Source organism: Thunnus maccoyii, chromosome 12 (assembly GCF_910596095.1).
Source record: "Thunnus maccoyii chromosome 12, fThuMac1.1, whole genome shotgun sequence".
Lineage (NCBI taxonomy): Eukaryota > Metazoa > Chordata > Actinopteri > Scombriformes > Scombridae > Thunnus > Thunnus maccoyii.
Window position 1 is genome coordinate 21,627,040 of NC_056544.1, and position 26,998 is coordinate 21,654,037.

Genomic DNA, 26,998 nt, shown 5'->3' on the forward strand with positions numbered 1-26,998 from the left:
ATAGTTAATTCTGAAACACAAATTGCACACACACACTGTCAACTTTTTCTATTGGCAGTTATATGAGTCCAGTGAATTATTCATGATTATTTAGGTTCAAAGGTTTAAAATCTTTATAGATGCATATCATGGATTGCACATGAATTATAAATGAATATGAGGAGTACATATCTATGACTTCTAAATCTGTCTTCATTATAAAATGATGTATCCCTGACCTCACATTTCAACCCCCAAAACCAACCCTGTATAAATCTTAAAATGTAATTAAAAATGTGACGCCTAATGTTTAAATGTAATAATTTCATTATGAAAAAAATACAGCCAAATGTATTCTGCTAATTCATCTTTAGAGAGTTCAGAGTCACTCAGGAGGAGGAGAAACACCTGCTCGCTGCAGTTGTTCAGGCTGTTCGGGTCCTCCAGAGTCACCGCTGCATCCTCCGTCCGTCCCGCTATCTTCCTCTAAAGATGTCTGAACTCACCAACATGCTGCAGCTGGACATGGGAGGGGAATGTAAAACTTTGGCATGTTTATTGTAGATCTTGTCAGCGCTGTTACCAACAACAGATGTCTTTTATACACTAACACTATTATCTTCCAACATGCTTGAATGTTGACATGAATATCGAGGGGTTTTCCTTTAAATCTGCAAACACAAATAATAATTAATTTTATCTAAAGTGTACTTAAGATAGTGTCAGAACAAGAAACCTGCAGAAATATAGTAAAAGAGTACAATGGGTTGATTTAGTCTTGCTCCCCACTCAGTTTAAGTCCCTTGCTGGCAAAGAGTTTCACTTCATTTCAGTTTGGAGTTCATTAACTCCCCTTGGTCCAAGGTCTAACCTGCCATTATCACTCCATGAAAAGCACGTCAGGAAAAACAAACAACTATAATGATTATTCCTGTGAAACCTCAATCCAAAAGTGCGGCACAAATTCCTGCAGATTAATCATACTTTGTGATCAAATGGGTGCCATGTGTTATTACGCAGTTTGATTTTCTCTCCAGTTTTGCATTCATTAACCAGCAATCGTCTGTTCATTCCAGGTCTTCCAGATCACTGCTGTGGCAAGAAGCGGAAATATCTGTTTGTATTAGAGGTAAAGTGGTTCCACTTTCTTTGCTGTTATAAACATTTTAAAGCCTATTTTTGGGGCTTATTTTGGAGTTTATGAAAAAATATCAGGAAATTACATAGAGGAACTATGTATATACAGCATGCTGCAGAAATGCTTTCCAAAATGTTCTTTATGTCTTGTAACCTGAGTAAGTTTTATAGGAAATTCTGGAGAAATTCTTCATAAATTAGATTTCATTGCATTCAAATGTTTGAGGGTGGTTTGTCTTTGATGTAAGGGAGTCATGTACGTATCTGTTATTTCTGTAGTTGGCTTTGAAAATATGAAATTGCTCAAAATACAAACTGTTGAAGTCATCTTCTCCCTCACAGCTGTAGTAAATACAGTAACTCACATTGAAACATGTGCTCCAGTTGGCCAAATAAAACCCAGAGGGAAAGGATTATTTTTTTCACTCACAAAAACACAACAGTTAACCAGGACCATATATCAGCCACATCACTCCATGTGACCTGCCTCTGACCGACTCAAAACTCAGATAACTCAAGTCGACTTCTGTGTTACCTCCAAACGGCTGCAGTCGTGGTTTACGTGTTAACTCCAAGAGGTGGTGTTGCCTCATTGAAACTGTGCAGGAAGTTGTGTAAGTTGCGTCTCCCGGGGATAACAAGCACTAAGTCTTCATGTGTGTATAACTCAGGAGGAGGCTTTTCCTGCTTAATATAACTGATACTCAGGGGATGACATATGGTGATAACATATTAAAATTTGAGATAACTGAAATGAGAGTGCAGATTTTTAGAACATAGAACAGATTTTTACACCGTCATTACTGTTCATAAAGAAACACTAGACGTCCAGTATATACTGTATGTCATATCGAACCCCCAAATCAGAGCTGAGATCTGCAGGGTGTGTATATGCTTCATACAAATAATGGTCTTGAATTACCTCCACATGAAACGTTTATTTCCAAAACAATACTATATATACTATATATCGCCGCTGTCACATAAAAACCGTCTGACTCCACTTTTGGTGAGTTTCAAATTCCCTCTTTTTTTTTTTTTTTTGTTTTTTTTAACAATTCCTGCTCACATACTCACACAATGTTATATATTATAAACTGTGATTTTCAGAGCATTGAAGGAGTTGTCATGAAGTGTTTTTGTTAGCTTTTCAGATTTAACCTTCAACCTTCTTCCTCCGCTTCCCCTCCAGTTAGAGATATCCCAGAGGGCGACAGACAGCAACAGCTTTTTCACAGCAGACATTTTGACTTTTCCCAGCAGGAAAATCACAGGTGTAGCTACATACATTAATGATGGCTTTGTGCCATTTAGGTATCCGGGAAAGCAATGTCAAGGACTCAGTCTGACACACCTGAATGAAATACAGCAATAGTTAATTATATCATATTGCTTTACTGGCTATGACTTGCCAAAACATCTACCAGGAAAAAGCCCTAGGGAGAGATTTTCCTTGATTAAAATCAGGAGTTGTGACGCTGAGTCAAAATGCAAGATGTACTGTAGCTTTGTTATATTCTGCTCTACTAATTTGATCATTTGTAGGGAAATTTGTATGTTCAACAACACATCTGTCTGTCTGTATGATGTTTAAAACTATATTATGTAACTATTCTGCATTAAAATGTCTAAAAATGACTAGATCTATGTTATATATTTTGTTGATTTGTGTACTTACATCATCCCAAATGTTTCCAGCAATTTTCAAACCCAGAGAAATCTGTTATTTTAATCAAGGTAATGGTCCATTTAATTTGGTTGCCTGTCAATGGTATCATTCCCCCTCTACCAAAGAGTAAACACGCATAAGATTGCATGCATTGATGTTGTGGTTGTCCGCCACAATGGCGTCTACCAAAGAGTATCCGTATACAAGATAATACGTTGGCATTGTGGTTGTTTGCCAGAATAAAAAAAATGACTTTTGTTCAGTTTTAAGCCACACTTTTACAATAAACTTTTTAGATCTTGGTCATTTTTAACTATATCTTTTAACCGAATGAAGGATCGTCATCAGACGTCTGTATCTTAATCAAGATAGAGAAACAAGCTGAGCAAACGTTAGCGGCAGCTCGGCTCACACAGAGCCCGTCCCAGATGTCCTCTGTTGGCCGAACAGCGTCAGAGAAACACTGATTTTTTTTTACGTGAAACTGCTTTATTTAATGTTTTTACCATTTCTAATCCCTGTGTACATTTGTTTAGCTATGTTGACAGTTTGTTTTGCTCAGGTTTTGAGATATCTGTCACCGACATTGCTACCTTCACCCCAATACAATGACAGTTAAATGGAATTTAATTTGTGGTGCTCGCAGCATTGAAGAAATTACATTTAAATAAGTCAGCAGCAACATTTCTTTTCAGAATCAGAGTCAGTGTTATTCTGGATAATCCAAGCTCTTAAACACAGAATCCTTCATACTGAACTGACTACACTGAATCATCATTGTACTCTGAATCACTGACCGGATCTAGCTATCTAAGCTATTAACTGTGTAAACAGTTCTTGCATAGTTTGAATTTAAGACAGTCAGAGTCAGAGCCACAGTGTTATGAATGGTGAGACATTGGCTTACTGATCTGTGTACTCAAGTACAGATGAGCAGTGATGTGATCACTTAGTTTAGGAAAAGGTGAACATCATGCCAGTGTCTACAATTTTTTGAACAGAACTGAACAAAACAGTTAAAATCAGCAAAGAGCTTCATAATCTAATCCAAGTGTGGTTCCAGACCTCTGAATCAACACCATCATCTTCTTGACAATCATGTCCCTCGTGGGAAAACCCACCGAGCCTATCAGAACCTTGTAAACGGGATTAAGAATGGGGATGTCATTCCTGTGCCAAAGGCAGAAAAATGGCAACAGAATGGCCACAATAATGATGGCAAGTGTAGATGAGATTTATGCAGCTGTACAGGTTTTTATAAGTGGATTTATCAAGTCTCCAGGAACAGCACCGGGTTTTGAAATCAATTTGATATAGTGGCCAAACCATGTAATTACAACTTCTGGGTTCACATCAGGCCCAAAAAGCATTTTTCCCGCACACAATCATGGGAAAAGGAGCATGGATACATTTTTTTGGGAATCACAACCCGCAGGAAATGACTCATTTCACTTAGATCACTCACATTAGAATTTGATCCATTCAATCCGATAACTTTAGCTGGAAGTGGCTTTTTTGGGTTCATGTGCCACTGAGCAACTTTCATAGGAACAGAGTGTTGCCTTCAACGCCAAATTCACCTCACTGTCGACACTTTTCATAGGAACCAATAATCTAAGAATCAGTCCCTATGAAAACATTTCACAATGTGTTCTGCGCTTTATGCAGAATAACTGGATTACTGTTTCTGGAAATAAAAAAAGTTGCTGTTGAATTTTCTCCGTGCACTTTTTCAAAAGTCTGCAAACAACATTCTATACGGGATGCTGAAATCTCAGAATCACACATCTCAAAACCTGCCTTAATCTTATCTGCATTGCTGGATACCAGTGAGAAAATATGTTTCTTCATGATTTGGGTAACCCTTTAAGAATGTAATGCTTAGAGGTTGAGAGAGTCCATCACCACTGGACCTCATGAAGCGCTTGTAAAAACCTATGACTAAACTTAGAAGTGCATAATGGTCAAACTAAAAACCAGACTGTTTATGTTCACCTTTGAGAAGTTTACTTATTTGAGACACAAAGTTGATGCATTTTATAAAAACACCATAAAACTATAAAAACAACCAAAAAAACCCCCAAAAACAGTAAAATTGGAGAAGTATCTATCTAGCTAGCTTTTCACATGGCAGACTTGTCATGTTCTTACAAAGTTAATATGTACCTTATTCAAAATGTAAACAGTGGCAACAGAGAGAAGGAGAAGAGTGAGTGTCTGGCTCAAAATTTGGTGATTTTTCCTGCCAGTCAAGCGAGATCAAACCATCTGGTCACATGTCCTCTTGTATAAGCTCATCACTGCTGTTCAGTACAGAGGCTGCTGAGCTGCTGTATAATAGATGACTCCAGAGAATGAACCTCACAGAACGAGCCAGCGTCATTAAGGAATGTTTATATATCAGCATTACAATGGTGCTGTATATTTAATCTGCTATATGTTTTATTTATTGTAATCTGATCGTCAGCATCTCCCTCTGTGCTGCTGCAATCCCTCCTCAAGGTCTCGCCTTCCTATAGCAATGTATTTCATTATTAACAGCATCATGCATCATTAGAGTTTTATTATTTTATTTATTGTATTTATTTATTTAAATACAGTCTGAGTACAGAATATTCGACACCCCAAAATCTTGGGAGAAATGATGAACATCCATACCTCTGAAATTATGTTTATTCAGCAGTCAATATAGAATGTCAAAATGATAAACATTTTTTGGCACAGTTGCTTAATGATAATAAGCTGTCCCGTTTCTGTGTGGTAATCTAAATAAATATGCAAAAAACATAATTTACTTCCCAAATAAATACAATATAAACTACAATAAAGATGCACCGCATCCGTGCCCCACACTGCACCTCCTCAGGAAAAAATAAACAAACAAAAACATAATTATTTGTACTTCAGGCAAACAGTTGCAATGGGTTCAAACCAAATATAGATTATGGAAGGTGAAAAAGATGCTTCATGTTTCATTTAAAATAGCTTATTTTTTCCTAAAAGTCTAACAGGCAAAACAACAAGGAGGCATTTGATGGGCCAATAAAAGGCTGTACTCTGGGTTTGGGATCATAGTAAGTTACAGGGTTTTATGGATGGGTGCAAACACAATTCCAGATCCCGACTCTTCCACACTTCAGCCTCAGATTACCTAAAATATCTGAGTGTAAACTATTAAAAAAGTTTTATCACCTGGAATATGAGACATGTTTATGGGTCTAAGTTTGTGAATTCATCCTGTGTGTTGAATTGACTTGGTGTGTTTTGGCAATTCTTTGAGGAAAATAATTCCAGAGGATTATGGGTAATTACAATAATGGGTTGTATGGGAAATAAAGTATAAAAACAGAGTTAAAATGACAATTTCTTTGAGTGTGATGACTTATTCTATGGAGAGCAGATGGGATCAAATTTCATATTGTTCTACTGCGTTACTCACGTGTTTTTATGTGTTTTGAAGCAGGGCCTCATTGTTAATCATCTACACAACATCAAGATACAAATCACAATAATTAAAGGTGGGTATCAATCCTGAAGCTATAGAAAAGGATTTTCTTTCATCGTCTTATCAATAACACTTGTTTTTCTTACCTGTGTAATAACACTGCAATCAGTAACAGTAATGCATACACGCAGGGAAACAGGTCACAAAGTCATGGCCTGTGATAACAAAGATTCAACACACCTTTAAGTCAATACTTATAACTTCCGGAGACAGCTGATCACAAGATCAGATTATAATTAGGTCAACTGTCCAAACTGTCCTGCACAGAATGTAAAGTAAACACTGGTGCATTATATATTTTATATGTTGTTTTATTTATGGCTTTGAATTGGTTTTTTGAGCACATTTTGCCCAAGAGGTGATTTACTGTCACCATTATAATAATGTAAACTACAAGACTTGGACTTATGGAAGTTAACGTCCATGGCTATGAAGTGTAGTAACAGCAATAATCTATTCCACCGTGGCTCGTCATCGTCATGAGCATGTACTACTACTCAAATGTAATATCACAAACATAATGTTGCTACATTGTTGTTACACCACAGTTTACAGTGTTACTACACAGATAGAAAACATAATAAAAACGTTTTGGTATTAACAGTCATTTTCTCTATCTCAAACAAACACAGCATTTGCTGTCCATGTGATTTGATCCCAACATGTGGTGACAGACGCCAAGAATTCAAAGTCTGTCTGTCAAAAAAGGCCGCCGTGGAGCAGCCATAAACATATTCCTAGTCTTCCTCCTTGAGTTTTTTTTTTCCACATAGTTTGTCTTTTAACAGCATCTATGTTAAACTCTTCCAACGGAGGATTTGAGCAGCATAAAGAACTGATAAGTCCATTTCTCTGGGTCATACACACCCACAATTCTTCGCCGAAATATTCTGTATTGTGTGATAGCGGCTCCTGTTGTCCAGGAAAGAAAAGTCCTTCTCGAATGCAATCGGCCGGCAGCAGGGGCCGTTGCTAACCTTGTCCTTGCGGCCCTTCTTCCTGAAGCCCGTCCGCATCATGTGCTCCATGGTGATGTCGTAGTTGCGCCGGTGAGCCGTGCATTTGCCACTGCAATAGCGCAGCAGCACCGTCTCATCGCTTTCATAGCCGAGACCCAGTTCGCTCACGGTCAGCTCCAGCTCCCTCACAGAGCAGGGCTTAGGCCTCCGGGCTCTTTTAGTCCTTCGGGCCTGGCTCTTGCCCAGGCGCCGGCTCTTCTGTCTCTTCCTGTCGAGCAAGGTCCCCACCACATGCTGTAACTCGCCTTCTGTGAAGCTCTGGAACATCATGGAGACTAGTAGAGAGGATACTCATCAACATTAAGATGATAAAGATGTTATCTGATTTCTGTGTAACTTTGTGAATCACATTCGTGATAATAAGGTATGTAAACAGGGCAGATGGTTCAGACAGATAGGATACTGTAGTCTGGCAAGATAATGAAAGTCAGGTGCCAACAGAAGCAAATAAATTTATTTTATCTGATGTCATGACAACTGCAAACTTTTCTTATCACCATCATTATCAGTGTTTGTGTTCCGTGAAGCCAATTTTGTTGACAAATGTGAAACCACAAGAAACTCATCCTGTCCTGAAGGTTCTAACCTCCCACCTATGGAGAACCAGTGAACTATGAGGTGTTAATTTACTACAGGTCATTGCAAGAGACATTAAAACCTGTAAACAACTAAACGTTCTGTCTGAACCCCTGCGATCCTTTCAACACCTTATCTCAGACCAGACAAAGAAGGCAGAAAATAACATTTTATCTTACACTCTGAGAGGAGAGAGTTCACGTTGTCTGTTGAGCGGGTGCTCCGATGAAGACCACCCATCGGCCTCGATTCCGCTGAGGAGGAGGGTGACGATGATGATGATGATGAGGATGAGGGCGATGGCAGTGAGGTTTTGGAAGGTGATTCCGATGATGAAGACTGTCTTGATGAGGATGAAGATGTGTATTTTGTCTTTGGTTTGAACTGTCCGATAGTGGCCATGTTTCTAACGAGGAGGATGGACAGGGCTGCGCCACAGAGCATGAAGGCAAAAGTAGCACCTTTCCATAACTTCATCTTAGAACGTGGAGGAGCATTGAAACTCTGTCGAGAGAGGCAAAATGCACAGACGTCAGACATGTTCAAACAGTCACACCAGTCACATCATGTAAAACCATCTTCTCAACACATTAAAGCACTGAGAACAATGCCCTAATTGTCATCATTCTGTGTCATCACATTTATGCGACCTTCCACAAATCCACTTCTCTCAACCCCGGTTTCCCTGACAGGGCTTTTATTTTACCGTCAGTTTACTTTGATTCTGCATTAACACTGCTGTCAGCTCATTTTCACTCTGAGGGGGTTCATGATCCGTAAGTTCGACATCACTCGCTGACACCTGAGAATGCAGTGTGTGTTTAAAGTCACATCACTGCTGCCTGAGGAGGAAAAAAACATAACTGCAATGTCTTATTTGAACTGAAGGCAGGCTGGATGAGTTTTGTAACCCTTTACCCCCTTTGAAACCTCTTAAAAGTTTCTGAATTATTTTAAAAAATACCTGATGTGAATGACAATATAAGCTTCCTTTCTTCCTTTGGGGGAGATAAACACTTTTTTGGAGTAGTAAATGTTCCCACACCACGCCTTTTAGAGAGGGAAATCTATTCCTTCCTTGACAGGGATCTCTTAACCGCACCTATTTTCATTGCTATGAATGATAAGGCCTCAGTGAACATGTGTGTTTGTACATCCCTTTAACTTACACAGCCCCTTCCTTTTCAATTGGCATCACACCACAGCAGCTACCAAATTCCATTTGAAGGAATTTAACCTTATGTTTTTTCATTATTGTCATGCCACAGGTATTTGAGAAGTTTTACAAGCTTGCTGCTTTGTATTTTTTCATATCATGTCACCAGTGAAAAAAACATTTCCCCAGAGCCGGAAATGGTATACTGGCAGTGACTAACAGCATATCCAGACCGTCCTTAAAGTGTTTTGCCAGACTGGATTCCGTAGTGTACATATACAGGCTGCTGGATTGTTTACAATGAGGCAAAATGTCACATATCACCGTCTGGTTCTGTATAGACACAAAAATCTGAAATTAATCTCCTCCTGAATGTTTGCTCTTTCAGCATGTGAGTTGCTCCTGCAGGTCACGTTAAACACAAAAAAAAATTAAGAAAAAACAGTAAAAAGTAGGAACATTTTGGTTTTCTGGTGAAACTTGCAGTGAAGAAAATTAAACAAAAAAAGGAGAACTATATGCAAATGTAGAGAAACACCGCAGTGCGTCTGAGTGTTTTGGACACCGCAGGGGGAAAATACAAAGACGTTACACACATGAGTTGCAGTGGTATAAACAGCGTATAAACAGGTATAACCAGTCATATCAGTCAAAGCTTGACTCATCACTCATAATTCCATATGGGTTTGACGCGGTAAGCTGCCTCTACACAATGAAGGGGTAGAATGGTATTCATTTGAAAGTCAAACATTTCATCTAACAACCTCATTTGACACACAGTCTATGTAAATCAAACTGCGGGTTCTGCAGAATGCTACGTGGTGCCAGGCTATATGTCTGATGTTTGTCTCTCACCATTATATTTAATCACTAGACATGATAGATAGAAGCCTCAACGGAAAATCTCTTTTTGTTTTCGTTGGTTCAACACCAACTTCTAACACTCCTGCTCTAAACATGATAAATTCTCGGATTTCAAAAGAACCGGTTGGTAATGAAAGATTGCACAGGATGATATCATTGTTTTCTTATGCTATTAATAGGTCAGTTTGGGACAATTACTCAGCCTCGGAGTTAGTTATTTCACACGGCCACAATACATCAATGTCTGTAGCCCGTTAGCTCTGTGGTTCACCTTGATAAAACAATTAGCTCCTCTGATGTTTTAGTTGCCGAAGACACTGGACGAAGCCTGGTCATCAAATGCTGATCTCATGTTCCGGAAGTCACTTTGATTGTCGTAATTGCTCCTCCCGGGAACACATTAGTCACATCTGGAGTCGACTGGCGCCAATAAAAGTGCCAAAAAGCATTCTGCAGCTTGTTCAGATCATCACAGATGATTAATCAGCACAGACATTTAATATCTACCGCTGGCCCCCACTGTCATACAGGTAAATAAACTGATACTGATAGGGGAAAGGGGCACCAGTATTTTCTTAGGAGAGCAATGGAAAGACATGATTGAGTAGTCCTCTTCCTGAGAGGACAAATGCTGCTGTTTTCCAGCAAACAGATGAGAGCACCAACACAGAGGATATAGAGGAACCCCAGAGGACTCTCCAGCAGAAGGAAAAGCCATCCTCAAACAGAGACATAAAAATGCAGATGAGTCACAAAGACTTCTAAAACCCCTACACAGTCGCAGCATGTCTAGCCCTCACAAAGCATCACAACTGATGAGCCCATCCTGTGTGTGGAGACGAGGCTGGTCAAATGCGTGAGGCCCTAAACAAACAGAGAAAATCATCTTTTCACAAGGAGAAAAAACAAAGTTTGCACTTATGAAAGTCCTCATTAGGATTTTGTGTTGCCAGTGAGAGTGGAAGTGAATACAAGGTATGTAAGACACAGAACACCTGATATTAGCTGTCAGCCATATGTCACCTGAAGAGCTACCAACAGAGTGAAAACAGTTCTGGAGGAACATGTTTGAGGCAAACCATGAAAGTAAACAGCTTAGCCAAGAATTCCTAAATCTGTCAAGGCCATTCCTGAGACCTAACGTATTCTCAAATGCACGCGTCGCACATAACGAACGCAAGCCACATCCTCAACCGCATTCTTGTTGTGACTCAAAGATGGCATTATTTCAAATGACACAATAAAATTGATGTTTTCAAGGAATAATTGGGTCAGCGGCCATGGCGCTGCTAAGCTGGCAGTAATGTAATTACAGCAGCATGGCACTCGTGTCCTCCTCCTCCCCTCCCTCCCATCCCAGAAGGAGGCACTCAACAAAATGCCGCAGCCTATGGAAGATGAACTAGAGATCTTTCAAAACGGGTATAAGGGGCGTCTGTGGTTAACACTATTGAATGAAGCCAGCAGACAGGGGGGGCCTTCTTGTCAGCTTGCTTGGAACTTGACCAATATGACATAATTATGGCGAGAGAAGATCACAGAAAGCCATGAATGAAGAGCTTCTTTGTGCTGAAAAAATGCAGATACCAACTTTTATGTCACGCCACTCTGTAGCATTTGTCCCCATACATTTCCCGGTTACATCCTGTTCTCCCTCTGCCCGTCTCGCTCTCTCTCTCTCTCGCTGTGACTCACACGTACCATAAACACACACATGCAGCGTTTGTGTGGTTTCACTTTCCCAAATCATATGACACAGGCTCGTGGAGAAATCGAGACAATGTCCAAACTTCCATTGTTGTCCGGACGCCCACTTCATTTCCAGGGCGCACACATGCTCCCAGTAGCGCTATCACATAACACTAGATAATCTATCTTACATAATACTGCTGCTTCTTGGTATCTAGAAATGTCCACAGGTCTAATCAGACAGCATTCAGTGTGTATTTGCCACTGCACAACCTGATTATTACCATTATTACCACATTGTGTGTTTCAGCTCAGCTCATGTGACCAGCTGTCTCTGCGCTATACTCTGAACACACCTCATAAATACCTGCACTGAAAAGATAACAGAGGAGCATAACAAACAGCGGGAAAGGCACCTACTGTGTTGTTGCAAGGAAACAACGTGCTTTAGGGAGTCCTAGAGAGGCCTTGTCTTGTCTTTTCCCTCTTAAGTGAGCATCAGGAGGCCTGGGGACAGCTAGAGAGTGCTTGGGGAGGTAATAGGGACATATTCCAAAGATCAGGGCGGGATTAGCGCTAATGCCTGCCGGCTTTATCTGCAATCACGTGGGTTAACACCTGGCTGCAGTGTTGGTGGCAGAGCCGAGGCCTTGCCGTATGTGTGTGTGTCTGCGTTAATCCATCAGACACCTCTAACTCAGGGGTTAGGCCAGCATGCAGGGCCAACAGAGAGAGCACCAGAAGGCTTCTTCTAAAACCTGCTTTCAGTCAGAATAATGAAGAAGAAAAGTGACGAGCTTGATGAGTTAGATCTGTTGTGTTGGCATCGGGGAGGGCCAAAAGGCTGTAAAATAAAGTGGATGTTCTGAGCCAGGATTGGCTGTTCTAAATCCAGCCCTGGTTCTAATGCAACTGAAAAAGGCTTAGGCTAGAGTGCGCTGTAATTTTGCCGGGCAACCGCTTCGGTTGGCTCACGCTCTGTCACCAGTAACCAGAGGATAATTAAAACAAGCCTGTTCCTTGTTAGTGAGAAAGCTGCCGTTCATTATTGAGAAGAAAAAGGGACAAACTACTGTGGGTGAAGCCAGAAAAATAGCATTTTTACACATACCTCCTACAAATTTCCATTACTGTCCCTTTTAATCTACTGGATGTAGGTGAGTAGTTAAATAGCTTCAATTTTATTCAGCCCTACTATCACATCCTACAGATTTATACAGATTAATCCAGTGACCCAACAGCGTAGCATGAAATCTCACAACTCAAACCTGTTGCTGGTAGGGAGGCGTTAACGAGGTGCGAGGGGAAGATACACATATAGATGCACACTTGACACCTGTCCCAATTCGTCTGCCTTGCTATTATGGGAAGACTTGAGTCAAGGTATAGTCCTGACATGCATTTAAATAGCCTCTCCACCAGACAAAGAGGGGTTACATGAGGCTTGGCAGGAGAACGTCACCGTGCCTCATCATTTTTGTGTGAGCTCAGAGGCAAGATTGATGTTGTCTTGGCTACTTTCTAAAGAAGAGCTGCTATTCTGGCTGCTAATCTGTCTATGCCAGATCCTCTTTTAACACAACAGCATCTCCTCTAAACCCATGTTAAACTTGTTGATGTTGCTGTTACAAAAGGTTGACGGCCATCTGGCACACGTTGAATACTACTTTAAAATATGACCCATGCGAGAGAGTACAAGCAAGTGCAAGTACAAACATTTGAAATATGATGACAATTTACATCAATGTAAACTTCAGCTTTTTTTCTTAACTATCAACATCTTATTATTCTGCCTGCACAACATATATTTTAGCAAAAAAAAAAAAAAAAAAGAAAAGCTGCTGAGGGGATGAGGAGCAGTGCATCAGTGCAGAGTCAGTTTCCTACAGTTATGACCAGCTTCGACAGGTTATGAAAGTTGAACAGCTCAATTGACTTTAGGCTTAACCTCTATCCGGCCTCTTGGGGCTCCGCTAGATACAGTATAATCTCTTTGTATGATATGGGCTTAGTGAGAAGGGGATCATCACTTCAGTAAAATGCCCACAGTGAGTATCAAGTTAGGTTTTCTAAGAATACCAACAACATTTAGAGATGACAACTTTAGTAACTTTTCATCCAGCTCTTCTTAATTATTTTAAACTATTAAAGGTGCATCACCACAAAAAATGTCAATTTACAAAATGATCACTATCAGAAAATTAGATTAGGATTAGAATGATCTAAAAATTGCTATTTTTAAACATCTCTTAGTCGTGCGCCAACTTTTGGGAAAGGAAAGTCAGAGAGTATTTAGAGAGCTATTACGCATGCTAATGAGACAAACCACCATGTTGGATAAGTGACAGGAAGAGAAAATATCTCTCTTTGACAAAACAACTTGTCTGCGAGGTGAGGGGTTGTTCAAATTCTGCAAGAAAATTTGAAATAATATTGTATTGCTCTTGTTGCTCTTCCAACATAATAACATGTCCCTTGTGATCAATGGTAACCTCTCTGCAAACATTTCGTGACAGTCTACTGTACACTATTGACATGCGGCTCCAGCAAGGGCCACTTGTTGATACAGATAATCCAGCGTGTGTTTTCTGCCACTCAAGCACTTGGTGAGGCATCCCTGTCAGCGGCATCTAACGCCTTCCCCATAAGCTGCCGGCTTAAACTAACAAAAGAAGATGTGGTGTTCTTACCGTTCGGCCGGCTAATCCAGACTTAGCTGTGTGGCGTCGTCTTCAGCTGACCTCCACAGGCAAGTGCTGGCTGGGTAAGTCCATCATCATCACAGGCGAGGAGTGAGGGCAGGACTCCTGCTTGTTCCCCTGAAAATCATCCCAACTCCCTGTGCCTGCAAGTAGGGGAGGTGTCCTGACTTGATTCAGGTCCAGGCTGTATTATTCTTTTATCATATTTGCACTTCCATAGAACTTTTTTAGGTTGCAAAGATCAAGATCAACATTCCTCTGAATATAAGCGTGCGCTTCATGGCACTCAGGTTGGTCCATTCAAAAAGAGGAGAGCTGGGTGTTTAGAAAACCATCTGGTTCACGTCAGAAAGGTCCTGTCATCATGCTTCTCCATACAGAACTTTTGGTCCCTCTTTGTGCACAAACCTGAACCTGAAACGAAGGAACAGAGCAAAACAGAAGTAGTGTCTTGCAGATGTATTAACTTTTATTCCATCTGTTACGAAACTCCTTCCAACTCAGAACCTTTTTATCTCCATATAAGAGAGCTGTTGGAAAGATAATGCACATCTTCTTACCCTCTCTCCAGCAGAAGGTCTTCTCTTCAGCTCCAGGGAGGGGAACGCTGTGGGTTGAGAAGATGGTTTAGGGTGAGGAGGGAGAGCGTGGTTACCGTAAGTGGAGCAGAGAGCTTCTCTGATGCCTCTGCCTGCCTCCCCCCCTCAACTGTTGCTCCTCCTCCTCCATAGTTGTGCTTGTGGGCCGAGTCGGATTACTTCTGACATGATAATCTCCCTGGCTCTAGCTCCAGGAGCACTAAAGGATGCTTTGGCCTGAGCAAGGGCTTACATTTACCTTCTGCCGCAAGAGAGTCTGCCATCTTAAGCGGGCGATTGGTAATAGCCTCAATTGGGCAGATCAGTGCATTTAGAGGGGTCTGCTGAAGCAAGTGTCTTCCAATCTTTTAGGGGGAATTAAAAAAGTTCACAATTGGTTTAAATGAAGCTAAGACAACACTAACCCTGGTTAAATGACATTACCACAGCGGAGGTATTTCATGATGATTCAATCTACAGTTGGCCAGGGATAAAACCAGGGGTGTTGTTGTTGAGAATCTCACGTTCACGTCTCCTCCAATACAAACTAGTATTTTAGCCCTTGAGCCTCATGCGGCAAATGAGGAGCAGATGGTTGTGCTTTTGGAAGGTATCGGGCACTCCAGACTGCAATCTAAATAAATACCCCATCCATGGAGGAAATGCGTCAGGTGTGCGGGGTCAGTCATATACTGTATATACAAAGGCCAACCAGTTTAGAGAAGAGTGAACTGATGCATAAGGGAGGGAGAGACAAGGGAAAACCACAAAGCCTTACAGGTGGTGTTTGGGAGCAAAAATCGGCCAAATAAATTTACAGGTACAACGCTGATCCAGGCAGGATTGATGGTTCAGAATTGTGTCTGAAGCCAAGAGATGGTTAAATACAGTAGGAATCTCTGTGCTGGAGTGAAGAAGTCAACATACCAACAGGAAATACATTATTTGCTAACAAGTATCTCATTCTATCACCATGAGTCACTCTGATATCCTCGAGCCAATTTATACACAAATCACACTTTGCAAAGTTCCACTAGTGAGGCAGAGATGAGGCTCGCTTTCTAGGACTTAAAATTCCTTCATTCCTTGTTGACGGAGCAACAAAAAAAGAGAAAAAACCAAAGGAATCTTTACCCAAGCTTTGTCTCATACCAAAAATGTGTGTTGATGGATATTCTAAGGTTGTTATCGCGGTGACCGAAAGTGTGGATTTCATGTAAAGTCTGAAGTGCAGCCAACAAAAATCCTTTTTTTACTTTCACTCTGCAGCACTAACCTGAAAGATAACACTGAGCCACAAATCAAGAAGAAAAAACCTCCTTTTCTTCAAGTTGACAATATTTTCGTGAAAGTCAGCAGGTGCAAAATCATCCAAATCACAACCCCAAACAACCAAGAAAACGAGAATCATTATAACTATCTTGTTTGACATACAGCTCAATTATTGGGCTTAGGAACACATGTAGTAAATACATAATGATTTCCAGTTAGCAGGGGATGTCGTGCTTTTCTAGCCTTGAAAAGGAACTATCAGCACAGAAACATTTCCTGACATCAGGCAGGAACATTTCTACTCTATACATATTGTTCACAGATGTCTAAAGTTTTCATAGACCAGCCTGCCTTGCAGTGAAAATACAACAGCTGTTAATTGCTAAATCAAGTCTGAGACAATAAGACTGAAATACTTGATCTGTATATGATGCAAAGTCTCACTCAACAGCTTAGATTTCATTAGTCATGAGGACAGTATGACATTCAGTATATACAACAAGAAAAAAAGCAACAGTATGTTTCCAATTTGAATATGATAGAATCACATGCACATAGGATTGAATTTTTTCCACTGGGCGTGGATGAGTGAAGAAACACATTTTGTTTAGGTCTGGGCAAGATTTTAAGGAAGCCCTCAATCAGTAACACTATAAACACACCATTCCAGTCGAGGTGTCATTAGAAAGGCTGGAAATAAGGCACAAATGTTGCTACTACACTCGTCTTGCACAAGATGCGGTTTGATGATTGGATAAGTAACCTTCAGCCAAATGTCATGTCGAGTGGAAAAGTACTTTTTAGAGAACCAAAATCTAAACAAGCATTTATGAAAAAGATGCAGTGGGACAATGAGGGCTTTTTTGTGTTGAAAGACAACACCTCTTTCTCAGAGAAGTGGTAACAAGGTAAACCCATCCTGGCCCAAGAACAAATATACATTGCAATTTGCAGTTGTGACCAGACTAGCTGAGGTCCCGGGGGGTGCAGAGGCTGCTCGTGTTTCAAAAAAAAAAAAAAAAAAAGGCATGTGTTGATTCTGAGTTATTTCAGCACTTAAACACCTCAGTTTGTGTAACAATTTGTAGCTCTAGCTAATATGTGTTGTAGCCTATTTAGATGTATTGCAGTGTATTTACTTCCTACGCAACTGCAGCATGACAAGTTAGACAAAGTGAGTGTTGACAATAAGTTATGATCACAGCTAAATGCTGCCCCCATCTGTCTGTGGTTTACAACTACATGTCTCCCAGAATAAACAATCTCTCACTAATAGACATACTTAAATACCTTCTGTTGTTTATTGAGAAAATTATTTTATTTGCTTCATCAGCTTTTGAACTTTTGTAGTAAGTTGTCCCCGCTTATATCAGTTATTCAGAACAGGTGGTATTACTCCATCCAGGTGAGAGTGTGATCTCTTCCTGCTGCAGCAGCTTCTCTGTCCTCCTGCCGCCTTGAAAACCCTTTGTGTCGTCAGGGCCGAAAGGCTGACGCAGCACTCTTTGTAGCAAGCAGGGTACGCTCAGGTGCCCAGTCGCCTTGGCTTTTAATGCACCGGCTGCAAATTTGCGCCTCAGCACCCAGGGGCTCTGAGAACTCTCTTTATCACAGTCTCCAGAGCACCAGCTCATCCTACTGTACCTCTGATTCAAACCACAGAAGGACTGGCCATTACAGCCGGTGGTGATCTGGTCAAAGGGTCTTTGCATGGAGTAGTTCAAAGCCTTTTGGGGTTGAGATGTGTCCGGAGTCTCGTAGGAAACCTTAACAGGCAAAGACAGTTTCTCCTGGACTAACTCCTCTGAAGTTTCAAAGTGACAGTTTTCCTGGGAAGGCATTTCCTCAGGATGGTCCTCGTTCTTTTCCTCTGTTGGTTCGTCCTTGGTGATGTGGTGCATTGACTGGAATCCCAAAGTTTCCACACACATGCCTTCACCATTAGACTTCTCCTCTTCTGCTTTCAGGATGTTGAAGGCCTTACGAACCGCCTCCAATCTATCAAACTTCACCACCGCACACAAATGTTGGCCTAGCTCTTTATGACGCTTAGCATAGCACTGCAGCTGCTTGGGCAGGTCTGTGCCAGGAGGCAGGATCCAAACTGAAGTGACACTGCCATGAGCGGTGAACTTTTGGAGGATCCTCTCTGAGAGCGAAGGGTGCTCTGGAATTTGCGTTTGCTCCTCAGATATGTTCCGGGCGAGGAGGAACTTGCTGGTGGGGGAACACAGCAACCATTTGGGAAGCGGCTCTATCCGCCTCACTTTGGTGCGTTCATCGTTTACTTCCAGAAGTTCTGAGCACTCTGCTCCTGCCAGAGTCATGTGCCAGTTCGTGGTCAGGACCTTTATCTGCGGCAAACAGTGGCAACCTCAGCTTTGTTTGCATTTGCTAGCATTTCACTGGACTGTTTTTATTCAAACGGCTGGAATGTAAACACCATAGAAAGCACTCAAATCGTGCTGAAAACAATGCAATATGATTTTTTTCTTTTTTTATATATACCTTTTTCAAACATGTGAGGAGTTTGAGACTGACGTAGCCCTGCTTGTTCTTCTGCAAATGTTTCAACAGGAAGCCGTCCTCTGCCAGGTGACTGTCGGTAAACAAATCCTCCAACTGGGTTTTAATCTTCACGCATAGCAACTCACCGTCACCGTCCTCTTCATCTTGGATAGATTGTGTATCATCTCTACAAGAACACATGACTCAGCATCAGGATATACTCTAAAATCTGCAGTGTACATTTTATGTATCATTTTCTTAAATTTCCTTACCCAGTTTGATTCTTCATGGTATCTCCTAAGGTTATGGATAGCAGTTTACTATATTTTGCTGTTTGTTGTGCTGTTTCTTAATGATGTAAAAGAGGCATTAATGGAAAGCAGCAGACAAGATGGATGTAATGCTGAGAAAAAAAAATGCACCTGGTCACTGTAGATAGAAGCACAAAGATGTCGGTTGGTTCTGTTGGATCCAAAACAAAAGTTTGTAAAATGCTTAAACCAAAATTCCACATTACAAAACATCACCTCTACCATTAATAATAACTGGTAAACAAAGAAAAGTGACTCTGCTGTACATATAGAGTCATGCAAACAAGCTAACAGTATTATCACTGCTACAAATGAACTCTACAGAGGAGTAATAACACTGATGGATCAGTATCATCATAGCAGAAAAGAGTAACAGCATCATTAAAGGTGTGAATTTCTGCAGAACAGGCTCAGCTTTAAGTGCACAATCAAATCAACAGAAAATTGTGATATTGCTGGATTCCTAAATATACATATACACAACAGCACAGAAGTAATTAGCCTTTACATCTAATTTTATATCCTGTTTGTGTGTCTCTGTCTTGAAATAACTCATCTTCTACAGCATCTTTCTGCTGAGCTGCTGCATGTATATTTCATGTTGTTTGGTTTCTTTTTTAGCAAGTACAGTTCCACTGTAGGCTCACATATTTGAAAACAATAACAAATCCATCACTTACATGAAAGCCTGTGTGCCCTGTTTATGTTTCTGTTTTATTTAACTTCCCTTCCTGCAGGATTCATATACAAAACCCCCAAACCTTTTATTTTTTTTTGTTGCTGTTATGTGACACACAGGCGGTGATGTGTGGGCTGATGGTGAGAAGTAGAAAGAGTAAGTTACTGAGGATGATGAAACTTTAGTATGAGCATACACAACCACATGGATACACACACACACAAACACACACACACATATATGTAGAAAGAGCACTCTTGCTGGTGGGGTGAGGCTCTTAAAAAAATAAATGAATAAATAATTTAAGCACCAGAAAAGTTGGATCTCTACAAGGTTAAATATTTGTGACCAAAAAACCAACCAAGCTGAAGGGGGAAATTTTTTTTAGTTAATTTATTATAAAGTACACACTTATAAAAACTTAAAAGGTCTGCTTCATCAGGACTGTGTGAGTGTGTCTTGATCTTATCTGATGAATGATAGTGATATCTCCATGGCAACACAGTGTAAGCAAACAACATAACGACTGTCATCAGATTCTTAAAATGTTAAAATTCTGATTGGTCTGTGGAAATATGCAATATGACATCAGACTGTGAGATGTGATTGAAATGTCTGGAAAAAAAGCTGATAAGTTGACCTTGAGTTTTTTTTTGCCAACTTCAAACCTGCAACAGGGACACAAACAAAAACATAAATACTAAAATCTCTTCTGTGAAATACCCCAAATTATTATTTTTTTGTTCATGTTGGACTCCGTCACTTTAACATGAACCTCATTCACTCCAACTTGAGCAATGTGACAAATTGCATCATGGGATTGTTAGTAGACTGTAGTGTTCACGCCATGGACACAAGTGTTTTTGTTCCAACAGGGATTTTTGAGAGAATTATACAGTTCTGCACTCAAAATTCAGACACTCAAATAAAATGGTGAAGAATAAATATAGAATATAACTCTATATAGTTAACAGGGAATTCATTCTGATTGGTCTGTGGAAATGCGTAACATCACCTTTATCTGATGAAACCTGAGACGAGAACAGACAAAAACACAAATACAGAGATCTCTGGTGTGAAACAACTATGATTGTCACTGAAATGATGATGTCTTTTGATGAGGACAGTGAGATGCAGTTGAAAGCTCTGGAAAAAGCAACTAATTAGACCACTATCAAAAAGTGTTCTAAACTTGGCAGATTGAATAGTGTGTTCATGCTGGACTCCAAGAATATTGTTGTTTTTTTTGTGACCTTTCAAAAGATGGGAGAGAAGGATACCTTTCACACACACACACACACACACACACACACACACACACACACACACACACACACACACACACACACACAGTCGTGTTTCCGTCACTTCAGAGGACATTACATTGACTTACATTAATTTCCTGGAGACTTACCCTCATCTTAAACCGAGTCTCCACCCTAAAATGTAATGATTTACAGTACGGATGGTAGGGACGGTGTAAACAGATTTATGTCCCCACAAAATGAGTAATAAAAGTACACACACACACTTTGAAGTATCTGGACATTAAGATGCATTGTTGTAACAAGAAGCTCTCAGACTTCAAAGGAGAGATGATAATAAAGTAAACTACAGTAACTGGGGTTGTCATACATCAGGAAATAATTCCAGCCAGAATAACGTCAAATTTGCCAGGAACAGAAGATAAAATGAGACACAGCTGATCTGGGCCTTGTAGCCTTGTGGCCCATTATAATTTAACTACTCTCCAAACAACATAATCAAGAAACATCACAAACAAAGATTTGTACAAAAACCCAATTATTTAACTTTATTAACATCAATGTTTTTTTCTTTTTCATCAACAGTTTCTTTTTAAATTCCAGTTCTTTATCAACAAATAGAAAACAGACTGTGTGTACAACAGATCGAACCCCTACAGCACTAAGCATTCACAAGGTAAAAATGAACATTTTTGTTTTTCGCCAGCGTTTTCAAGTCCCCCCTCCCTCCCACCGCCGCCGCCTCCTCCTCCTCCTCCACCGCCACCACAACTTTTAGGCCTCGGATCAGACGCTCCCCTTCCTGCGGCTCGTGTGGGAGAAGATGTGTGCTTGAGTGGTGCGATGGCCGACGCTGAGTGAGGAGTCGTTCCGTTTTTGATGGGTGGGGTGGGGGGTTGTGCTGTTTTTCCTCATTCAGACGGACAACCAGCTGTCGAAGTTACTATGGTAGTACAGTAGATACAACGGTGTTTCCATTAATACACACTCTAGGACAGCAGGCTCTGCAGTGTCTCTAGGGTTGGTAGATCAGCAGAATTAATCCTTTTTAACAATATACTTTTGAAGCTGTGTATATATCTATGTGTAATTGTACATATATATAATCAATCATAATTATATATATATATATATTTATAGTTCTATTTCTGTATAAAATAATATCAGGTTTCAGTCCAAAGGGCTGAGTCTCTTTCCCTCTGGTAGGAATGGTTGATTCTGTACAGGTGCCAGCGTTGATGGCTCTGCTCCTCAGCCCATATGAACCACGTCCGCTCCTTTCGGTCTGTTGGGTTCAACTCCAGCAAACTCACCAGGCTAATGGGCAGCGAGGAGATGGGAGGGACTTGAAGAGCAACTATATTCAGAGATCAGGGAGTTTTTTTTTTCTTCTGTCAACTACCCTTTGGGTATAAAAGTCTGTTTTCCTCAGGTAAGTTCTCCGTTGTGGAGTATGAAGGCCTCAATGCCATAGGCTTCTGATGAAAAACAAACGAAAAAAAAAAGAAAAAGCCAACATAGAAATCATGTGCTTTCCATTCCTGTACACCGCTGATTCTGTCTCTCGTTAGCGAATTCACTTCTTGTTTTTTAACTAGCTACCATGTTTTACAGAAGGACAAGTTTAGCAAGTGTGTGCTCTGAAATCAGTTTTCTCAAAATTGATTTTTTTTTTTTTTAATAGGAAAACGGCAAGTGAAAAGGCAATTTTTTTTTGTTGTGTTGAACTGAGTCAGACCAAATGTTTATGACACATCTTATGAATAAAACAATAACGTAATGTGATGAAAGAAATCGGACAGCAGCTCAGAGAACAGTGGTCCTCCTGTATTAGTACCTAGGAACGTGTTAAAAATACATGTCCCTTGTGCTAAAGTACCCTAAAATAAAAAAAAAAAGAAATAAAAACAAAAAGTACAGATTATGAAAATAATACATTGCCCCGGCCGGGCAGTTTAAGACAGATACATTTCTGATGTTAAAATGATTATTAAAATCAACAAAAAAAGTATACTAAACAATAACATTTGACATAATGAATCATAATATTGACAATAAAATTAACAAAAAAACAGAGAGAGTGCTCTCTCAGTGCTACCAGTAGCCTTTGACAATCAGGGAGGTTTGGCTTCGACGGAGCAGAGAGGCGAGCTGCCGGTCTGCACTGTCGCATCTGTACAAGAGTTGTCATATTTGTCATAGTCATTGTAATGTTTCTGTTATTATCTTTAAAGCAAAATCTCATGTGGTTGGTTAAGTCGGCATGGATCTCTGTGATTGGTTGAACCCGTTGCCGGGTTCTGCAAGCGCGTCCCTTTTCTCCTCCCCTCCGGTAGCTGCGAGGGGTTTGGGTTTTTAGGGGGTCAAGTGAGTGGATGGTGGCTGAGATGGGACACTTGGCACACTCCTGAGAGGTTTGACCAGGGAGGCTGCTCGGTGGGAGTGGTTACGTTGCATAGTGGTCAAAGCTCCCCAGGTACTCCAATGCTGCCCTGTAGCACAACTGGTACTGGTCCTGAGGAGAAGAAGGAGACAGTTTGCATTTATGGTCTGGAAAGTTACACATCAATCCTTTTTCTAATTATGGCCACGTTTTGAATGACCAACTCAAAGTATATACATGTTCATACTGTGTTTCAAGCATTTCAGGTGAAACAGAGCTTGGTTATGCTCTTAAACTATGTCTTAAATGTAGTAAATATCAGTCAGGGTGCCAGGATTTAAAAAGTCCAAATTGACCCATCACAACACCCGCCTCAGAGATTTTTGACCAGCAAAATGTTTTTCTTGTCTTTTTATAATCTTAAAACATTAATGAATTCATTTGTATCCACAGCAGAACTGACTTCTTTATGATGCCTTTGGTTGTTCTATCATGTAATGTAGTCATCAATTTTTAATGAAAGGTGAATTCAACGCTGAAGCTCCATGAAAGCACTACCTGTGTTTGCTATGAGATTTCTGATGGACATTTACAACCTTATAAAAGACGGTTTTTGTCAGTAAGTGTTTAGTGGAGCATTTGGTGAATGTACCACAAAATGACACTTTAGATGGCATCAAATTTAAACTGCAAAAACTCATCAATACTCTGTTCTTACCTCTGTCTGCACCATGGCAGGCCGCTGGGTGCGAAGTGTCTTCACAGTCTGGAAGAGGTCGACCACGCCCTCGTACCTCATCCTCTCCAGCACGATGCTGAGGGTGATGAAGACTCCCGTCCTGCCCACCCCGGCACTGAAGAGCACACACAAGAGTCTTTATTGCATCTGCTCCCTCAGGCTCCTGAACTCTTTGACTTTAATTTTCAAAATTGAACAACTGAAACTAATTGCACTTTTCCAAATAATTTCAAGTTCAAGCTCTGAATGACAAAAATGACAAAAATCCTCTGAGAGAAGATCCCACCTGAACATTAAGCACATGAGATGTATCATAATACTTTCTCTTGCTACTGCTGTCCTTATAATGTGCTGTGTATGTACAACTACAGATATTTATTTGTTGTACAGGATTCCTGGTTCAAAGTATTTTGTCCACCCCATTTATACTGATGATAGTAGACTAAATATTAATACCAAATAATACAGCCTCTAAATGAACATGAATTTTAATCAACACCTTACTTTAAAAGTTTAAATAAAAACTCATGATAGTAGGATTTATAGCAGAATTGTTGCTTTAGACTGTCTTCTAACCAGGTGTATCAAATAAACTGGCAACTGACATTAATTGTAAGATAGTTTTAAATTTTGAAGCACCATTAGAATGATTATACAGTGACTGTTTCATATAAATGTGATTTTGTCACACTGATTTTAAAGTGTTTAAAGGACCAGTGTGTAGAATTTAGTGGCATCAAGTGGAATGGACTCGGCAGAAATGGAATATAATATTCATAAGTATGTTTTAATTAGTGTATAATCCCACGAAAATGAGAATTGTTGTGTTTTTGTTGCCTTAAAATGAGCCCTTTATATCTACAGAGGGAGCGGGTCCTCTTCCACGGAGGCCGCCATGTTGCACCGCCATGTTTCTACAGTGGCCCAGAACAGACAAATCAAACACTGGCTTTAGAGAGCACCTTTCATGTTTTTTTGCATGTTTTGCAGCCACCGTAGGTTCTCCTACATGCTTGGAAGAGGAGGTTGAGGGGAAGGGTATTTGGTTGGTTGCAATCTGCAACCTCACCACTAGATGCCACTAAATCCTACACACTGGTCCTTTAATTGACGCACAGACAATCTCAGGAAATCTATATATTTGCACCATTATCTTAATTGCTTGTACTTGATGCATGTTGAACAATAAAGGTTATATGAGGTTTGACCGTGCTGAGAGAATTTTGCTGCCACATAAACAAAATTCAGGCAGTAAACTTTTGTGAGCTTGAACAAAGCTCTGCAGTGCCTTCTGAATTGTTCATAGTCTTAAACTTGGACCTAATCTTCCTCCATACCTGCAGTGTACAGTGATTGGTCCGTCCTGTCCAAACTGTTCCTTGGTTTTGTGCACTTGTCCAATAAAATCAATGAAGCCTTCCCCAGTTTTTGGCACTCCTTGCTCGGGCCAGTCTGTGAACTGGAATTGGCGGATTGTTCTGGACTGGCCGTCCTGCAGGGCAACAAATAAGGAGTTAAAGCACATTTAAGAGGCACAGTGTACTGATAAATAGAAAAAACTGACACAAAGGTGATGTAGATTCAGTACGTAATTCAGCCAAGTTTTCTTTAAAGCTTTAATTTATCTCTATGATAAAATAACATCCTGCACTCAACAAAAAAAAAACCACCACAGTAATCTCTCAGGTCGAGGTCCACGAGTGTCATAACCCTGCTGGTTTTCACTGCAACCTTCTAATCATCTAATGTATACCTGGGATGCAACATAAATAAAACTGACAGCCTGGTACAAGAAAAAAACAGCAGGGTAGTGGTACTGCAAAGCAAGCGCTGACAAACTGAACTGTAATAAGGCACTGTGGTGTCAGCATGTGCGATTTAAATGTGTTTTGTGTACAAATCAGGAGTTTATTTTAAAATCAATTCACACACACACACACACACACACACATATATATATATATATACATGTATGTGTGCAAGAAGGAGTGGATGTGGGATTAGAGTGTCACTGTGTGTTGTGAGCCTATGATGACAGTAAAGAATATTTATAGCCCATTGAAACTACTGCATCACAGGGAGCCAGTACTGGCCCTCGGGGATTGGAGGCTATGGTTTTCATGTATTTTCACAGTGATCTCGAAACACACATGCAAATACACACAACACCAAACATACACACACACACACACACACAATCACACAATCTATAGAGCAAGCGTGCTGTTACTAAATTCGGGTAAACATTTTGGATGGTGCATTCACTTGATGTCAACCTGTCAGGAGGAATAACACGGGATGCGTTCTGATCATCTCTACCTTGAAATCACAGTTGATATAATTCTTAACACTTAGCGTGACTGTCAGCATTTGTGCGAAAACCTAAAATTAAGATGTATTTCGGTTGGGTGGTTGTATTTGCGTAAAATGCCAATCCATCCTCATCCCTCCCACCGAGACACACGCACACACACACAGATTTTCACACAGAGAGTGAACCAACATACCCTGGCATCTGTGACTTTGAACTCTCGGAGGATGTACTGGGGCATGTTGTACTCAGCCATTGGATCCACCACAAAGTACTGGTACCTGGCTGAACGCTCCGCTGGCCAGTACTGATGGCACTTCTCCTACAAAAGAAGACGGGGAGCAAAAAGATTTAGGCAGTTATAGTGGAAGAATCTTTTTCCCAACACAAAAAAAGACTTTTACATAATGAATGACTGGAGCACAAGTGCAGGATATTATTAGTATGGGTTACTGTAAGTTATTAGTCATTCTGAGTCATGAGAAGATCTCTGCTTATGAAAGAAAATAAAGGATAAACTAATCTGTGCTTTTGAAATATTGTCAGATTTATCTTAGGTGGCAATATATTTACATAATTTGTGTTCTTAACTGCGGTGATGATGTGCATGAGGGTTTTTTTATGAACTGTGATTATGGATGAGAGGTTGATGAAAG

General features: G+C 40.4%; 3 protein-coding genes across 7 annotated transcripts in view; all 3 read right to left on the reverse strand.

Annotated features, from left to right (window-relative positions):
* Window positions 1–5,499: 5,499 nt before the first annotated feature.
* Window positions 5,500–14,946, reverse strand: LOC121909008 (neurturin). The gene is made up of 4 exons (XM_042429365.1): window positions 14,857–14,946; window positions 14,285–14,710; window positions 8,065–8,389; window positions 5,500–7,584 (listed from the first exon to the last, which is right to left on the reverse strand). Exons 3-4 carry the CDS (start codon window positions 8,360–8,362, stop codon window positions 7,148–7,150), a joined length of 735 nt encoding a protein of 244 aa, XP_042285299.1. The 5' UTR covers window positions 8,363–8,389; window positions 14,285–14,710; window positions 14,857–14,946; the 3' UTR covers window positions 5,500–7,147.
* Window positions 14,947–17,425: 2,479 nt separating this feature from the next.
* On the reverse strand, window positions 17,426–19,114 carry LOC121909001 (la-related protein 6-like). 2 transcript variants are annotated; one of them, XM_042429349.1, is made up of 4 exons: window positions 19,077–19,114; window positions 18,927–19,002; window positions 18,655–18,841; window positions 17,426–18,500 (listed from the first exon to the last, which is right to left on the reverse strand). In XM_042429349.1, exons 2-4 carry the CDS (start codon window positions 18,941–18,943, stop codon window positions 17,520–17,522), a joined length of 1,185 nt encoding a protein of 394 aa, XP_042285283.1. In that variant the 5' UTR covers window positions 18,944–19,002; window positions 19,077–19,114; the 3' UTR covers window positions 17,426–17,519. The 2 variants fall into 2 exon arrangements, with proteins under 2 accessions (XP_042285283.1, XP_042285282.1); XM_042429348.1 differs by having other exon boundaries at window positions 18,927–19,112.
* A 2,376-nt stretch (window positions 19,115–21,490) lies between these two features.
* LOC121909077 (receptor-type tyrosine-protein phosphatase F) overlaps window positions 21,491–26,998 on the reverse strand; it is a 186,362-nt gene continuing 180,854 nt past the window's right edge. For all 4 annotated transcript variants that reach the window (XM_042429468.1, XM_042429464.1, XM_042429467.1 and 1 more), the window contains 4 exons: window positions 26,539–26,664; window positions 25,369–25,523; window positions 24,011–24,146; window positions 21,491–23,424 (listed from right to left, as the gene is read on the reverse strand). In XM_042429468.1, coding sequence (XP_042285402.1) covers window positions 23,356–23,424; window positions 24,011–24,146; window positions 25,369–25,523; window positions 26,539–26,664 — 486 coding nt within the window. In that variant the 3' untranslated portion in view covers window positions 21,491–23,355. The remainder of the gene's footprint in view (window positions 23,425–24,010; window positions 24,147–25,368; window positions 25,524–26,538; window positions 26,665–26,998) is intronic.

Bases quoted from the DNA above. Each gene is read 5' to 3' on its own strand.
- LOC121909008 (XM_042429365.1), bottom strand. From the start codon at position 8,362: ATGAAGTTATGGAAAGGTGCTACTTTTGCCTTCATGCTCTGTGGCGCA. The intron at 7,585-8,064 runs GTAAGATAAAAT...CCTCTCTACTAG, and splicing joins GAACTCTCTCCTCTCAGAGT to TCTCCATGATGTTCCAGAGC.
- LOC121909001 (XM_042429349.1), bottom strand. The intron at 18,501-18,654 runs GTATATATAAAA...TGTTTGCCGCAG, and splicing joins TCCTCACATGTTTGAAAAAG to ATAAAGGTCCTGACCACGAA.